General features: G+C 43.0%; 1 protein-coding gene across 1 annotated transcript in view; it reads right to left on the bottom strand.

The window, feature by feature from the left end:
* The window catches only part of PLBD1 (phospholipase B domain containing 1), a 38354-nt gene extending 20269 nt beyond the window's left edge, over positions 1 to 18085 (bottom strand). The window contains exons 1-3 of the mRNA XM_048500737.1: positions 17828 to 18085; positions 10508 to 10727; positions 1891 to 1974 (exon numbers count right to left, since the gene is read on the bottom strand). Coding sequence (XP_048356694.1) covers positions 1891 to 1974; positions 10508 to 10727; positions 17828 to 17912 — 389 coding nt within the window. The 5' untranslated portion in view covers positions 17913 to 18085. The remainder of the gene's footprint in view (positions 1 to 1890; positions 1975 to 10507; positions 10728 to 17827) is intronic.
* Positions 18086 to 18412: the final 327 nt, after the last annotated feature.

Here is an 18412-nt window from a genome sequence, read left to right as displayed (position 1 = left end):
GCAGATTCCCTGAGGAAGCCTGTCTAACTGGTAGCAGCAGCAAAATAGAGGATGCTGTAATCCAAAATGCTAGAGTCTGCCCGTTTTAGAGTAGGGGAATTAGTGAGGCCAGACTTTGTGTAGCGAGAGAAGGCAATTAATATGAGATATTTTCCACTAGAGTTTACAAAGGTAGGTTTCTGCAAAAAAATCCACAGGAATCAAAAGTAAAAAGTTAACAAATGTTATTTAGAAAACAGAAAATAATAAACGTACAGACACGCAAATGATAAAAACACATAGAGAATTCAAATAGTACTGGGATTCAGAAAGAGGTGAAGTGATAGGTCTGGAATACATCAGGTTTGGGGGGAATAAGCTGATAATTTCCTGTTCTAGAAGAGGAATGATCCAATGAGAATAGTTCAGCGACCCATGTTGAGCTCCCATAGAGAGAGATGGGGTAGAAAGCAGAACTGAGAACAGTAGACCAGAGGGTATTCCAGGAAATACTAAACACAATGTGCAGGGTGAACAGTTTAGTAATAGGGAGAATTGGGCCCTCAGGCTATGCTAAAAGACTGGATTTTCCCAGGACCAAGGCAGCTCTTGTTCTCCAGAGCAGAATGAGGTGGACACTTAGGCTTAATATTCTAAGCCCAGGGAGCACCCAAGTATGATTAGATTCTAGAGTGGAACTGATACAATTACAGTCCCCGGTTAATGTCAGTGCAAATGGAGGTGGTCTTTTTACAGGACAGTCTGGAAACAAAAAGATTGAATCTGTTTGAAGAATGGCTGAAAGGAAGTTTGATTAAATTAGTTAGCATAACCTTTGTTTTAAGGAGGCAGGTGTAACCATGGTTGAGGTGGGAATTGGCTTTTTCCAGGCAGAGGGCTTTGTTTTTTCCTAACTGCTTTAGGAAAGGTGAGACTGGCTATTTTCTAGTTAATGTTGGTAGGAGACTTGTCCAGACAGATACCCTTTTCTTATTTGTATTACTGAGCCAATGCAGGAATGATATCCATCTTGATACTGCTCTTCTAGTTACCTCTAAGGCTGGCAGAATAGTTAGAGACACTGAAAAATAAGCCTCCCTCACCCACCATGGGTCTGGTCTGGTAGCAATGCAGCTGAATCACCACAGGGAGGGTGGAAATTAGGAAGACAAAAGAAGGAACTAGTCCCTTGTGGGAGGGGAAAAGGCGGGAGGGAGGGGTGAAAACCCGAAGAAGGTTTGGTGCACTTGTTCTGGTTAAATTTTGTGTGTGTGTGTGAAGTGGCAAAAAGGTTGGGTTTTGCCAGCATCGGGAAAATCCAGGGATTCTCTCCCAAGAAGCGCAGCTGCTTTGGACCAGTTGCATAATTCAAAATCTAGCCCAGATAATGTGTCAAATCTGTTGCACAATTAAAAATCTAACCTGAAGAAAAGCATGCTTGCCACAAGAAGTTCAGCGTATAAATGACCTTTGATTGCGCTTCAGGGAATAAATCTGAGTGACGCTTCTGAGTAAACACATTTAAGGTTGTACTGTTTATTAAGAAATGAAACTATAGCTGCACTAACATATGCTTTGGGTTCAGAAGTATCTACACCAGAACGTTTCCTTATAATTTCATACAAATATTATTCACAAAGCATGTTTCCTTCACTAAATATAGTTACTCCTGACCTAATTGTGTGTCACCTGTGATTTTGTGGACACTAATGTTCACAGGAATGTATTAGTCCATTACAGCAAAAACAAAAGAAAGCCTTCTGCACCTTAAAGACTAACAAATTTATTATGGCATAAGCTCTTCCTACATCAACTAGTTAAGTTACAAAGTGCAGAAATCACCGGGGGTGGTTTGAACCCTATCATGACATTTCAGTTCCTCAGCCCAATTTTTGACAACTCTGTACTTACCCCATAAAATCTTCAACTTTTTTCATAATGATAACATTCTTAAACAGCTGTGGAGACAGGTTTGCAACATGGTCACTGATATGTCTAAAAGGAGGAGATAAATATTATTGTTGTTTCATTTTTCATTTTCTTAGCTACATACTAAATACAAACTGGTAAGCTTTGTTTCTCAAATAGTCTTTTTATCACAGAAACCACTCCACAGAAAGATATAAAAGCTGATATTCAGACACACATTCCAAAGACATAAGAGGACTTGAGTTTTCTTAAGAGTGAGCAGCAATTTCCCCAGATTCTCCTGTCCTGCTGCAGCCCTCCACTTTGCCTTCTGTGTTGTTCTTGAGGGCTCACTGACTCCCCAGGGACATTTTGGGAGTCCAGCCACAGCAGTGCAGCTGCACCAGCCCACTACTCCCAGAGAAGCTTCCCGGCAGCTGGGGAGACCTAAAATGCAAAAAAGCCTCCCCACTGCTGGGAAGCCCCTATTGGGCTTAATAGGCTCATGCCACCTTTTTGGTGGTTAAGTCCAAAGCTGGCACAATGGGGGCAATGGCCAGGAGGAAGCTGACTAATGTCCCCAGACCACCCGCACTACACTGGCAGCAGGGCACAATGCTGGTACGGCATCCAGCACACCGTCTTTCTGGTGGGGAGGGCCACAGCAGCCGCCTGCCAATGGATTTGCCCCAGGGAGGGCAAATCTACCAGTGTGGCCCTGTGCCACTCCCACCAGCGAATTCAGCCCCCTCCCCTGTGGATGGGACGGAAAGTGAGATCAATTAGTAGGAATCAGCAGAAACTGTGGTTCCCTCTTAAGGACATGTAAATACACTATATCCTTAGAACCACTTCCCTGGGATGGTACTGATTGCTGCCAGGGAAGGCTTAAACTCCTCTCACTTCCCATTGAGCATCTTTACTGAATCACGTTGCAAACAACCAACTCTCTATTATCTGTCGAAGCAGCGGCTTACACGAGAGTAGGACACCTTGAGGGGTGCAAGGCAAACAAGAACTGCAAGACACACAGTCACCGTTCAGATCCGTTTATTTGCTAACCACCACCAAAGTGCTCCGCCAGACACAGCTGTTTCCAAGCTCCTTCCACTGAGTGGACTGTGTCTACTAATATACAAACCAGGTGCCAATCCGATGCCCATGCCATATCAGTCTTTGGTTGCTGGCCACTTGCTGATTTACACCGCGGCACTAGCAGGAGGAGTGTCCAACTGTCAAATAGATCATGTCCCCATCTAAGCACATGTTCCAACACCCCTTCCATGATCCGGTTTTGACAGACGGCCCATATTTACACTTTATACATTGGATACAGATGGTACATTCAGTTGCTCACATAAAAGTACATGCACTGGCACAGCAGTAGAGCTTGGTTAAAGCGTCCAGCTACATTTGACTTTGAATCCACATGCTGCAGCTTAATGAATCCACTTTGTACAAGTTCTAGTACCTGTTCATATTTCATACAACTAACTTGGTTCCTAGCCTTTAGATTCTCTGTCTCTGCTAGATGAATGGCTGTCTGTGAATCCTCTAACGGGGGATTGGCTGTTTACTGTTTCCCCTAACTCTGACAGCAATGCTTTCAACCAGATCAATTCGTTTGCATGTTTTCAGAGATGGCACAGAACTCAGCCTCAGCAGTTGAGGGAGCTAGCAGAGGTCTGTCTGTGCGGGACTGCCAGGATACTGAATGCGTTTGCATAAGTCACTACAAATCCTGTGCATGACTTGTGGTTCTGCGTCAGCGAAAGAGCTATCTGTTGTTGCACTTAGCACATTGCTCTGTTTCTCTGCTTTGGCCAGTAAGCCAAGATCAGCAATTTACCATTCAGGTATCTTATCTGCGGAGTCAGACCTATCCAGTCATGCTGCGTTGGTTTAGCAGCATGGCTGACTTAACATGCTTACGGCAAAAGCCAGGTCTGAGTGGCGTCCAGTTTGCGATATGCAGTAGGCTTCCTAAGGGCCTGTATAGTTCTGGATCACTACACAGTTCTGTATCAGATCATACAAAACTCTGCAGTCATTGGGGTCGCCTTGATTCTCCTGGCGATCCTAACTCAGCTTTCTTGACTATGGCTTCTATTTTTCTTCTTCTGGCACATGAAGAAGCCTTGATTTATTACTTGTTTAATGTCTATGCCTAGGTAGTGGGTTATTTCACCTAGATCTTTCACCACAAAGGTTTCACTGTGAGTTCTTTGTAGATGTTTTTCTGCCCACTGCTGGTCAGTCTTAGTACATACACAAATGTCGTCAACATACACCAGTATGATCTCTCTGTCTGATGCTTGACCTCTCACGCTTTACGGAAAGGCATCAGCTTAAGAGAGTCTGATAGAAACCCACACTGCTGCAGTTTTGCATCTAAGCAGCAGTACCGGATTCCTCCCAGATTGAATAAGCCCGTACAGGGGCCTTTGCAGCTTATAAACCATGTTTGGGTCATAGCCTTCATATCCAGCAGGTGGCGCCATATGAACATTTTGCCTTAGTGGAGCATTAAGGTGGCGCACATTGAAAATCAAAATGCGGCGTAACCTCATGTCATACTTGCTCGCTGGGGCAAGGACGAACCGCAAAGACTCTGGTCTGGCTGTGGGGAGAATACCCTTTCTCCTCCTCCGGTTTATCCTGCGCCAAAGCCCCGAGCAACTTAATTCTTGCGCATAAATCAGCCTGTTATTAGGGCAACAGTTTTCTCTTAAATGCCACTTAGGGCGATTATTTTCTGCTTCCGGGGTGCAGTTACCTTCACAAACACATTTTGTTTAACAAGGGTACTATGTTCCGCCTCCATAGCTTCCTCCCACTTCTCTCTTTCTTCAGTGGGAAGAGATAAAATCTCTGCATGGGGAGACGGTTCAAAAACAGAAGTCTGACACACATAAACATTCTGACTGTGACCGTTACCCGGTCGGGTGGTACACACCCTTGTTTATCCTTTTGGATATTGGCGAGGGATGGATTCGTTCCACCTCCTCCCCCTTCTGACTCTTCACTAGAGGAGACAGTTTGTTTATTTCTCGGACGTTTCACGCACTCTCTGAGCGCTGACAGCCAGACAGCAGCTGGCAAAATACTGCTGTCCATTAACTGTTTCAGGCTCAGTAAATGGAAATGCTTTACCTCTGTGTTTGAGTGGATTTTCTCCCGGATTCGCCAACTTAACAAAATTAGCACTCGAGGAGATGACAATGATCCCATAATGATGAGAAAAGCGAAAACCTTTAGATCAGTGGTTCAAAGCCAACAAAGGTCAGAGTTTGCCACTTGGGGTCACCTGTCTTTCTCTGCTGTGGTAACCAACACGCGAGCCTTACTGCCAAAAATCCTCATGTTTGACAAGTCAGGATTTTTCCCATACAACTTAGGAAAAAAGCGGGGTTTGTTTCACTACAGAAGACCACATTCTGTTCCTTTTATATGTGGCTGTATTTGTACTTCTGTAAGAAGTATTCTGGCAAATCAGCATCTAACAGCATGCTTTCTTTCATATTTTAGAATGCGGCTATTTTTTCTTTCCGATGCGCCGTTCTCATAGGCCCGATAAGGATTAGTTTTCTGGCGGTGTTGGATTCCCCTTCTTTCCAGCCAAGACTGAAAGTGATTACCCTGTCCATTCTCCCCTGTCCGTCTGCAGCGCAGTCACCTTATGACCCAGCTCTTTCTCTATCATTTCCACGCAGTTCCAGAACTTTGGAAATGCCTCAGCCTTCGACTTTAGGAAAGAGTGCGTGTACCTACTAAAATCGTCACACAGAACCATTAGGTGCTTCGGCTTTTCCCTGACTGAGTTAGAGCGGTCCTGCAAGATCCATATGGACCAGTTGGAGTGAGACTGGTTAGACTCTCTGAATTATTTCTGGCGGTTGAAGGATACGCCTTCACTTTGGTTTTGCCACACACAGAGCACTCCAAAAACTTTTTGCAGGGTTTTACCTTCAGACCGCACACCTTTACTAGGTTGGCTAGTGCTCTGAAGTTCATGTAATCCAAACACACGATGGTAATAATGAATGCATTGTGGTCATGCGGAGGAACGTAGACACTGGCGTTGCTACCTTCTCAGACATACAGACGGTACCATTATCACTGTGTTCTAAATAATACAAGCCATTTAACAATTTCCCTCGCGCACACACAACATCATTTTTTTTAGATATTGTACATATTTGATCAGCAAAAGTAACAACATACCCATCTGTGCGATCATTTGGCTGAGCAAACAGAAATCAAACAGGCATAAAGGACATTTTTAATGTGTCCTTACCAAAGCAGGCTTGCGTAAGCTGTTCCTTACTTCTCCACAGAGACTGGAGTCCCGGTTGCCAAACACACGTTTGCGATGCCAGAAGTACGTTGATCCTCTGTAAACAAATGCTCACGGTTCCGCGATGTGCATAGAACAGGCAGAGTCAATGAGCCAAGTTCCATCTCTGTCCTTGTTGAATTGCCGCGTGGCAAAAAAAGCAGGCGAAAGAAGAGGCAGAGTCCCCTCTCCCAGGACCCTTCTTCTGTCTCTGTTTGGGCTTCCGTCGGTCCAACACTTTCACGCGTACTCTTGCTAAGTGGCCAGGAGCTCCACGGTAGCAACGCATGCAATTAAGCACAAACAGCAGGCATGACGGACGAACTCTCAGGAGTTGTTTCCCTCTGAGGCTAAATAGCAACGCTCTTCTGGAATTCCCTCTGTCGCATTTCGCGGTCCAACAGCTTCGAGGTGGCGTAGTCCAGAGGACCAAAGGCGGCATCCGCAGCTGTCTGGAGGCTGCTGACCGCGACTCCCGCAGATAGATCTAGTGACGAAATCAGCAGGTAGGCATGTGAGTCCTCATAAAGCAGACCCTGCGATCAACCAACTCAGAAAATAGCGTTAGCATTTTCTGTAGGTTAACCAGAGAGCAGAGTCACCCTTCCGTAGCCCTGAGGTGGTGCAACTGTCTTGTTAGTAAGACTTTCACTCCAATGAACTCACGCTGGTAGGCGCCTCTGAGTAAGTTCCAGCGTTCCGATGCAGACGCATGCGTCTTTAATATATAGAGCAGTTGGGAGCTTTCTACTGCCAAGATGATGGATGCTCTTGCCCGGCTCTTCAGCTCTTATCTCCAGCGAGGAGGCTCTTGGCGGGTAAGGGAGCTGACACAAAAGTCCATAAATCCTCACGCAGAAGATAGGCTTTCATCTTCAAACACCAGGTCACATAGTTGTGCTCTGTCAGCCGCTCGAAAGGCAAACCGGCAAAAGAAGCAGCCATGGTGCAGCCGGGAACTGTTTACGCACACAGCAACAAAAACAGCTACTCTCGAGTAAGGGCAGAATCTGGGCCCATAACCTGTCGAAGCAGCGGCTTACACGAGAGTAGGACACCTTGAGGGGTGCAAGGCAAACAAGAACTGCAAGACACACAGTCACCGTTCAGATCCGTTTACATTTTACTAACCACCACCAAAGTGCTCCGCCAGACACAGCTGTTTCCAAGCTCCTTCCACTGAGTGGACTGTGTCTACTAATATACAAACCAGGTGCCAATCCGATGCCCATGCCATATCAGTCTTTGCACACGTTACTTGGTTATGCACACTGCACTGATTTACACACGGCACTAGCAGGAGGGAGTGTCCAACTGTCAAATAGATCATGTCCCATCTAAGCACATGTTCCAACATTATCTGCACAGTCAACACAACAAAGGGACCTGTTTGTCCTCAGCTTGTGTCAGTTTGTGCATGCTACACTGATAAAGACAACCTTCTATTTTCTTTTTGCAGGACTTTTGCTTCTAATATTTCAGAGTGACATTATGTATATCTCAGTTTCTTTCCTTTTCCTTTGATTTCTGTTCATATATTTTGTGCAATAAATTCATAATTTATACTGTTCTTGTTACTCCTAATCTAGATGTCTTCTTTCAAGGTAGTCCTTGGCTTCAGGGACATAATATTTTCCTACCACTCAACATATTTTGTTATTTGGAAAATGTAGTTCTTCTCCCAGGCTGGTCACGCTTTAACACTCAGATTTCTTTATGGAATGTATTTATAACTTTGCTTATTGGATAGTAGGGCATATAATGAAATACCCAAGTCAAAAATATACATGGAAATCCCTGTTTCAGGTCATCACAGTGATTTTCCAGAATGGCATTAGAAATCTGGGATTCTTAGTGAAACCAAGCTATCCTCACTGAAGAAATCTGTGTTCTTTTTCAGTTTGAATTCTGCTAAACAGCTACATGTACTCCTGCTCTTCTTTGATTCTATTGATTTTTTCAGCAATTACATTTCTTCCAATTAGATCTTTGTAAGGGAGGAGCATAGAATGCTTCCAACCAATCACCTTTAAAGTCAAGCTACAGAGAACTATAGTTCTCATGAACTCCCTCTTTTGTGGGGAGCAAAGTTCTTTTGTTCTTCTAAAGCTGAGTAAATAGAGAGTTGGGGCAGCTTTTTCAGCAAGCTAGGGAATTCATCCCCTTGGTCCAATTCACTCGGAACCTGATTGTTTAATAGACAGGCAGCACTTACTCTGCTGAACGTTTGGTGTGATTTAGCTGAAAAACACCCAATCCAGCCCTCCTGAAAAGTTCCCCAAGAGGCATAATGGAAGGATGTATTAAAATGAACAACAGCAATGCCCACTGGGAACAATGGGAGATGCCTGAAGGTCCACTGAATGTTTTGGAAAGCAAGGAATACCAATGGACTTGCATAGATTCAATGGAGGCTGAATCCTCACTGGGAAATTCAATCTAGATCAAACCAAGTTTGAAAATAAACTGCACCTTTTCATCGAGGTTTCAACCTCCCCACCGCAGCATGTTTCCAGTGAAGACATCTAGGCCTATCTCGGATTCAAGAAATGTAACAATCCCCACTACCACGCGATTGGCTTGGCAGGTCTCTCCTGATGGGCTGTTGTGCTGTGTTGGGGTGGGATCTTTTTTTTTCTCCCACAAAAATGTGCTCACATCATGATGTCAGCACGTCAGCATGTCTCCCCCGCCCAAGTTTCTGGTTGGTTATCATTCTCTCGTGCTCTCGTGAGAACAGCACCGCACGCACTGATTGGTTATAAGGTATTTCCATGGTGGGAAATTTGAACCAGGTTTAGACCCCCGATCCTCCTGTCCAAACTGGATTGAAGACGTGTTTTTTTTAAAAAGTAGTACTTTCAAGCAGGTTCGGCAAAGACACGGGATAAGGTGGAGAATGAGTGCCAGAACCGGGATGAATCCTTGTTCGTTGATCAGGCAGGGTGAAGTACTTGAATCCTTGATATTTCACGTGAGTATCACGCAATTAACTGACCGTGGGGAATCAGCCCACCTCCATTTCAGAACACAAAACTTGCAATGAAAATGTGGAATTGATTATGAGAAATCAGTCTTTAGAAGGGAATGATGGCCACTGGGGTTGGAATCAGTGTTCTGGGACTGGAGTGACAGTTTCTGGGGTGAGATAAATGGCTCTGGGACAGGAATTAAAGCCCCTGGGACTAGTACCTATGTTTAGGTACTGAAACTCAGCCCTGGAATATAATGACAATGCCTGGAACAACATAATTAGCTCTGGGACTGGAATGACAGCTCCAAGCACTCTTATTCCAGTCCCATGGGTCATCACTCCAAAGTGGGGGGCTGTCATTCCAATCTCAGAGCATTTTCTCTGGGCCCAGGGACTGTCATTCCACTTTGAAGGTTGTCATTCCAGGTTTTACATAATCCATGCTGCATTTTCATTACAACTTTTGTCTTTTGTAAGGTAGTACAATTGAGCCTATGCAAGTCAGTTGACATTCCCACCTCCCATTACATGGAATTGACCTTCTGGCCACTTTTGTTGGTCCCAATAGACATTCCTATAATTCATTTTGGTGTGTGTCCAGAACAGCAGACTTAGATGACAGAAGTGGGGAGTCTGCAAAGGAAGCCACTTTTACTTTGTGAAAGGAAACAAACAGGTAACAACAATGGATGGTAAATACAGAGTTTTCAATTGAAAGGTAAGATTTTTTTTAACATCAGTCAGTCACTGTATGAGTTGGAAAACACAGACAAGTTTTGTTTTTTTAAACGCAGTGGACAACCAGAGCTCTCTTGCTAGGTTGGTGCTTCAAGGTATTTCCAGATGAACCCCGACAGACTTACATTAGCCCTTCTTGTAACAACTGGCCTTGTTTATACAATCACTGGTCAAAACAACTGTTGCTCTTGCATAGAAAGTGGGACTGCTTTTGGAGGCAAGCAAAGTTCAGAAGTGGTTTGCCACTGCCTGCCCCAGAAGAAAACTTTGGCTGATTCTGCATGGGCCAAAAAACAGTAGTGTGAAAACGGTGTGAAAACAGTATAAACCCTTTTACATCGTTTTAAACCCTTTTACACCATTTTCACACCATTTTCACACTGCTGCTGTTTTTGGCCCATGCGGAATCAGCCTTAGTCAAGGAAACTGGACAAAAGGACTAAAAACCTGAGATTTCAAAAATTAATATTGTTACAGATCCTTGACTTGGAGCTTAGATTTATGAAATGGGAAACAGATTTGTAAGTTTTAACAACATTCATTTACTGAACTGCCTTTATGGAAGTACTTACGAAGCAGTGAGATAGCCCTCCAAGAATCCTGCAGCATACATGAGGTCTTCATTGCTTATGGACTGGCTACCGTAGCCTGCTTTGATCTCAAGAATTCCCCACCCAGTAGACTGTACAGTGTTGTTGTAGTAACCATAAGCATCACCATTCCTATCCATCACATCTTTAATATAGAATTTCTTTTCAGCTTTCACCAAGTATACAGTTGCATAGTTGATATCTGCAAAGACATTGAAAAAGAAATGGGAAAATTTTGCATGTTAATAAAAGTGCTGACTCCATTCTGAAAGGATAGGATAATTAGCAGGGAGAGGGGAGCTCTTTCCCACTCATCACTTGTAATCAAACAACAACAGTGAGAACCAGATGCATGTCTGGTATTGTACACTAAAAAGACCATTTGATAAATCAGCAGAGTTTATGGGATTAATCTTTAAACAATCATAGCAATCATATGGTCCTTACAGGACAAGGTGGAACAACCCCACTGACAGCGAGAGACATACTTGTATAGCCATTTCTTCTTTTGTATTTTGTCCTCAAGGGCCCATCAGGTTCAATCCCTGGCATATCCAGTTAAAAGGATCAGATAGGAGGGGATATGAAAGACTCTGATTGAGACCCTGAAGGCTGCTGCCAGTCTGAATAGGCAATATTGACATTGATGGACCAAAAGGTCTGGGTCAATGTGGTATAATCATCATTTTCCAAGACACTAAGTCAATTTCAATAATAATTTAACATTTAATGAAAAAATCCTCCACACGTTGACATCACTGAAGCTACTTTTGTTACAGATACAGGTTGCTTGAGCCTTTTCAGGCCTCAAAAGATTTCCAAATTGACCTTGAACAGATTCACTTGTGGGAAGAGGAAGGGAAGGAGTTTGTAAGCTGCTTTGAGACTCCTTACAAGAGAGAAAGGGTGGGGTATGAATCCAAACTACTACTACTACTACTACTACTACTACTACTACTACTACTACTACTACTACTACTACTTCTTCTTCTTCTTCTTCTTCTTCTTCTTCTTCTTCTTCTTCTGTTTGATTCAGCCTGGTGTAACATGCCAGCATTTTTGAGGAAGAGGTATCAGGGTGGCTTATTGCTTCAAATTGTTTTGGCAGTTGAAAATGTTTTGCCAGTTCAGGACCCAACAAATTTTCCTCTCATTTAGAAAAAGAGACTGTTTGAGGGGAAACAGAAACCCTGAAATGATGCCAAAAGATGCTCTGACTTAACTATTGTTTATTATCCTGCAATTTTAATGTGTATGATTTTTAATAAAACTTTTAAACAGACACATTGCTTTGGAGCTCCGTTTTTTTTTTTGTAAGAACATGATTCAATTTTTGGATTATCTCATATTATCTGGTGGAATAAGGTTGGCAAGCAAAGGTAGCAGGAAAGCTTTTGTGGCTTGTTAGATCCTGGCCTGACTAGCCTCCTCAAAAGGGCTATCTGTGACACTCTCTTTATTCTAGGCTACCCATATATAGGCTGCATAGAAAAAGCAATTCAACATTTTGTATTAAAACACTTGTCTTAACAAAATAAAACAAAAATCTTGTGTAATATTAGCTGAGATCTGGGAAATATTTTGACACCATGCGGGATTCAGCTACAAGGCTTCACAAAGAAATGAAAAAGATGCTTCTATACCTATGAATGAAAAATATACAACCACATAAAATATTAAACAATAAATATTAGTTCTAAATGATAGCACAACCACTTTCTACTTGCTCTCCTTTGCAGGCTCAGGTTCTGAATAGTTTACTTTGGACTATTTCTGAATGCTTGTGCAACTCAACTCCGTTTCAAGGCAATCTCAGTTTGTCACACTGATATAAAAATGCCTTCCCACTTTAACAAAGCTGATAAAAAGGGTTTTTTTTACCATTTGTTATAATGGTCCTGTTTATTGAAATAAGGAATATCACTTTCTCAGTCACCAGCATCTGCATATTTTTCCTCTCTAGAATATTCTTATATCTAATTCCTCTCTTTTTGAATTCAACCTTCCTTTTTTCTTTAATGAAGTAAGCCCCACTGAATAAACTTAAACTTATTTCTGAGCAAACCCACTTAAGTTTGCTGCATAAATCCATCAGTATGGTGGTGAAATCTGACTTTTAAAAAGTAAATGAATTGTACAATTGGGAAGAAGTGTACCGCAAATAATAAGTGTCATACAACACTGCACTGAAAGATACATAATATGTATGTGTGTGTGCTGTCAAGTCACAGCTGACTTATGGTAACCATAGGGTCTTCAGGGCAAGAGACATTCAGAGGTGGTTTGGCACTGCTTCTCCCTGCTTGGGCTAAAAGAGTTCTGAGAGAACAAAGCTAAAAACATGCTGCCTTTCCCCATTTCCATAATACAGAAGCCTCAGGCCCTCCAACAGTATATTTTCAGGTACACACAGATTAAGTTTCATTTCTTTGAACAGTGGCACACTAGGACCACCCACAGAAAGGGCAAGGGTTTCTGCATCTAGCCAAAAAACTTATCAAACATGCAGAAAATACTAGTTTGTAAATAAAAGAAGAAAAAGTAGCCCAAATTGATCCAGCTAGCAGCCCAATCCAAAGGGTGGGGGTAGAGCAGCAGCTGGGGACGACGCCACAGCAGTGCGCCCGCACCGCCTCCGGTAGGGTTCCAGGCAACACAAGAAGGGGAAAACGTTTTTAAACCACTGGCCAACTCAAAAATCTCATTGGGAAGACCAACTTTCACCCCACTTTTGGGTGGTATTAAGTCATCTGCAGACATAGGGGGCACTACCAGGCTGAAAATCCTTTGGAAGCTTACTAAATTCAGCTCTGCCCCAGGAACACCCTGGAACACCCCCTGGCATGCCGGTGCAGCCTCCAGTGGCACAGGAACAATGGCACTGAGGAACACTTCCTGGTTAATGCAGTGCCCCACCGCCAGAGTAAGTTCATCGCTGCCAGCATCCATGCCGCTACTATAGACATCAGAAGAGCTTCAAGATCAAGAACAAACCACATGAATGAAGATAAACAGCCACCCAAAGGGAAGGTATTTTTGCCATACATGAAGGAAATAACTGATTGAATAGGGAAACTGATGAAGAAACATAACCTTCAAACAATCTTCAGACCCACCAAGAAAATACGTTCATCAAAGGATAAGAGGGATCCTCTAACTTCTGCAGGAGTTTGCAGCTGTGCACAAGTACATAGGGAATGCAGCACTCAGACACAAATCAAAGAACATTCGTGTAACTAATTCAAAAATGAATGTGCCCCCCAAAGAAAGCACAACATCTTTAAGATAAAAGAAAGCACAAAAGAAAGCACAAAAGAAAGCACAAAGGAAGAAAAAAGTACAAAATCTTTAAAGAAAGCACAAAATCTTTAAGATAAAATAAGGAACTTGGAGAAGCCACTAATCTTTATTTAAACTATACACAGAAACTTTAAACAAGGTTAGTTTCATTTTGAAAACCTTTTTTTGGGTAGTATTGCATAATGGCACAACAACAGTGGCCTGCTTCCTTAACTTGATGCTTTATTTTGAACAAAGTTCAATTAGTTCTGTTTACAGTTTCAAAAATGTAAAGGCTTGGATCCTGCAGAAACTCTCCACTAATGAAAGACATTTTCATCAGCAGAATGGGATTTCCCTGCCTTCTGCTTCTGCAACTGAAAAAGCCCAGGAAACCATTGGGGCAGCATAAGATATAAATTGGAGGGTTCAACAGTGAGAGGAGATATTAGTAAAAATCCCACACATCTTCCATCAACAAAAATTTACTATGGGATCCAAATCAAAGTATACTACTTTTTTGGGAACAAGATCAACAGCAAGTATGCTTTCAGTTGCTTTGTAGAGTTAAACTTGATGTTTGGGGTCATGAATGACAAGTTACGTTTAGGAACTTGAGACCGATTTTTCCAAATATTTAATAATTAACACAGAGTTATGTTAATAATTACTAGATATGCATGATTATTCTTGGAGGCAACAAGATGTCATACTTGTTTTACTTCACTGACACTGTAAATGACTGTACTGTACATAATTTGCTAGGCTAAGTGGTAGAAATCCATTTGCTTCATTTATTACTGGATCATGTCTATCTAATCTAACATCTTGTTTTCCACATCCAGATGCTGCTAGAAAGCCCTGCCTTACTGTTGCATCCCACCCCCACCCCCACTAGCAACCGGTATTCAATGGCAAACTGCCATTTCAACTCAATTCTGCTCAATCATTTAAGCATATATATTTTTTTTTCCTCTGGAGGAGGGTTCAGCATTTAACTTAGCAGAACAGTAGCACTCACCCTTTTATTTTTGTGATCCTTTTTTTCCACAACAGCTTTGTTTTTTAAAGTATTAACAGGAATCATTCTACCCATACATATTTGCATCTAAACCTAAAAACAAATGAATTAGTTCTGCTTCCTATATTTTTTCAGTGTAAACAATTTCTGATTTGCTCAATCACTACATTTACAGAACTTGCACAAAACTTCCTGTTTCATTTTCTGTCATAAAATGAACATTCAGAAGAAGGTGAAGATCTGGTTTAATTCTTAACTACATTGAGAAATACACAGTTATATTATTTCAATATAAATAATTCCCAATAAGGCACTATGTGTGGATGCTTAACTCTGGAGACTAGGCCATGAACAGACAACATACATCTTGTCAGAAAAAGCCCTAAGTTTGCAGAAAAATCTAAAAAAAGATTTAAAGGGTTTTTTAAATGATAGAAAAAGTGCCAGTAGCTTTTATAAGTGAATGCTCTATGTGACCATTACGAGACAATGGCAATGGTATTGCCAGTTTTCAGTAATAGTCAGGGAGAGGAACAGGTCTCTTTCCAAGGCTGTTATGGCCTTTGAAGGAGGACTCACTGAGGCCAGGCTGGCTACTTGCCTATCTTGCCTAAACAATAGTCCTGATACTTGTCTTCATTTTTAAAAAGTATAATGGACTAGTGAAGCTGCAATCATTTTAGAAACACACCAGTTCATTTTAAGCTTTATTTTATGACCTTCTTCATTACAAAATTATCAACATAAAAATACAGGAATCTCATATGTTTTTCAATAGACCACAATTATAATTTATTTTTCCTACTTAGTATTTGAAATATAAATACTAGAAAATATACTTCCAGCTGGTCCCTGTGGCCCCTTGCTGTGATTAGCTCCTTCTTGCCAGCAAGATGATTTGGGGGGATGCACTTTCTGCTCCAGGCCTTCTCCTCCCCCACAAATCATCTTGCTGGTAAGAAGGAGCTAATCACAGCAAGGGGCCACAGGGACCAGCTGGAAGTATATTCATATCTATAATATGTATATTATGTTAAGGGGGGGGGGGGAGTAGCATGAAGTTGCTTTTCTAGTTAGTTTATTGATATGTGAATTCTGAAAAGTACAGTAAGTTACAATTGGGTCCCATTTCAGAAAATCTGAGAACCCATTGGGGAAAGAGATTTAGAAGCTTCAGTTATAAAATATTCTACAGTAGCATTATTGTAATTGGGACCTGGTTCACAAGTCATAAAGACAAAGGGTGGCCCTCATTCAAGACCATTCAGGTATTTAAAGCCCTTTCTTTCCCTGGAATATGGGCAAGGACTATCCTCTCAGGATAAGAGGATGGAATCAGCCCCCCCTCCCCTATTTTTAATGGTGGGTTCCTCTAAAGCTTCCAAGATCCACATTAACTTCTAGACCACCACAAAATATATGGACAGGATGTTGAGCTTCAGTAGTTCAGCCCTCAGTACTCTAATTGGCTAAATGATAGTGAGGAACCTCTGTGCATCCATAGATGATAAATAATCAATGGCAATTAAATACTGGAATATTTGATTTTGTGTGACACTGGTCTTCTTCTGTTTCTATGAACTGATTTCATTTTTTTCCAAGCCCCTTTCCACCGTTGTTCAGTTGATCTGTAGCTGGACCAGTGGTACTCATTCTGTGGCTCACAGATAGCCATACTATTTTCTTCCATTCCTGGCAGGAGGTGTGTACCTCAGGGAGGCTTGCAGCTTACCTGGACCTCCAGAAGCACCTATATCAAGGTGGAAACCATCTGCACACCACAAGCCCCATTAAGCAAGGATCTTTTCCACTTTCCTAAAACATGGTACAGGTGACACATTGGGGAATGGTGCTCAGCAGAGCCACAGGTGTCATATCAAAGGGTCACATGTGGCTCCTAAGTCAAGTCAGTGTCAGCATACTCTGAGGTGGGGCAGCTGCTTGGGGCCAGGGCTTCTGGTGGGGCCCACTGCCACCAGCTCCCTGCCCATAGCACCCATGCAGCAGGTTGGGTGCTATGGTGCCTGCTGGCACATTTCCTGGCACCCACCAACTGTTTTAGAAAGTGGATAGTGCTCCTGCCCTGTCACTAGAGATCTGATTGTCTATGCAGATTTAAACAATCTTGCATCAGCTGCAATTATCAGTGCTAGCTTTATTCTGTCATTCCTCTTTTCTGGTACATGTTTTAAATCTACTTCTTCCTTGTGCTTGTGCACGCTGCTTGTGCAGAGCTGTCTCCCAGGGCAACTATTCTGTGGTTGCACCCATCAACCTGCATGAGACTTCCAAAGACGCCCGCAGGTTCAAAAAGACTGGCGACTCCCATACTAGACTAATGCCAAAAAAAGTCCAGTGTCCAAGAAATTCCTCTTTCCAGAGTACAACAGGAGGATTGGGGGGGGGGGGGGGGGGGGGTTGGTCTGTCATTTTATTTATTATTTAACTTCAAAGAAATTGTAAATATTATTTTAATTATTTCCATTCTTATTTGACTTCTAAGCTTCTAACTTATTTTAATTATCATTCAACTGTTGAAGAAGAACAAAACATCTTGATTCTAAGAGTTTCCGGAACACTCCGGCGGCTCCACAGAAATCTACAGCCATAAAAGACTACCTCTGCGATTCCAGAGTGCATTTAATTTTTTACATTTAAGAAGACCCGGCAGCCTCAAGAAATCTACCAACGTACCGGTATCTCTTTTTATCTTTTTTCCCCGAACTGACTGCGGGCGGTTGTGTATGTTAAGATCGATACTCGAAAACTTTTGAGTGTGTGAAAAGAGAGAAAGCAGAGCAGTTTCTCTGCGGGGCTCCGAAGAAGATTCCACACTGTCTAAGATCAAGGTTGGGCGCCCCAGCGCCTCCACAGACCCTGAACATGCTCCAGAAACGGGGCTGCTCGCTCGCTCGCTCGCTCGCTTCCTTCTCTTTGGGGGTCTGCCCGCTCCGCCCCACCACCCTGTCCCCAGCCTGGGCTGCCTTTTCTGTGCTCCTCACCTGCTTGAGTTTCCGCCACGGCCCAGAAAAGAAAAAGACCCCAGAAGCAACAGCAGGAGGGCAGGCAGGGAAACAGCCGGGCCATGCTGTTGCACAGTGTATTTCACACTGAGGCTGCCGCGGCCCGGGACTTCGGCGAGTTTTTTTACCGAGGGAACAGCCCGCCTTCGCCCTGCCCCGCTGTCCCGGGGCAGTCACTGCAGGCCCGCCCTAGCCTTAATGGGTGGGAATCGGCAGAAGCTCCCCTCAGCCCCGGCGGGCGGCATTTTGAGTGCCTCGGAGGGAGGGCGGGAATGCGGCGCGAAAAATAAGGGATTTCACACCGCCGCCTACGTGTCTGGCACACAGTTTTTCCTTGCGACTCCCGGACTCGTTGGATGAAGACGAAAAAAAATTACCTTGGTGTTCCCCGTGACAGCGGCTTGGGGTGGTTAAAACGTGTCTTAAAAATAGGACATCCCCATAACCACCGCGGACTTGAGCTCACTTAACAGGGAATAGTAACCCGTCGCCTTTTTCCTCACGAGGCAGAATCGTTTAAAAAGTGGAGGAAGGTAACATTTCCGTTCAGAGTGGATGTGTTAA

The sequence above is a fragment of the Sphaerodactylus townsendi genome, linkage group LG06 (assembly GCF_021028975.2).
Source record: "Sphaerodactylus townsendi isolate TG3544 linkage group LG06, MPM_Stown_v2.3, whole genome shotgun sequence".
Classification (NCBI taxonomy): domain Eukaryota; kingdom Metazoa; phylum Chordata; class Lepidosauria; order Squamata; family Sphaerodactylidae; genus Sphaerodactylus; species Sphaerodactylus townsendi.
The sequence above is the reverse complement of the archived record's forward strand: the minus strand, read 5'-3'. Positions and strand labels throughout refer to the sequence as shown.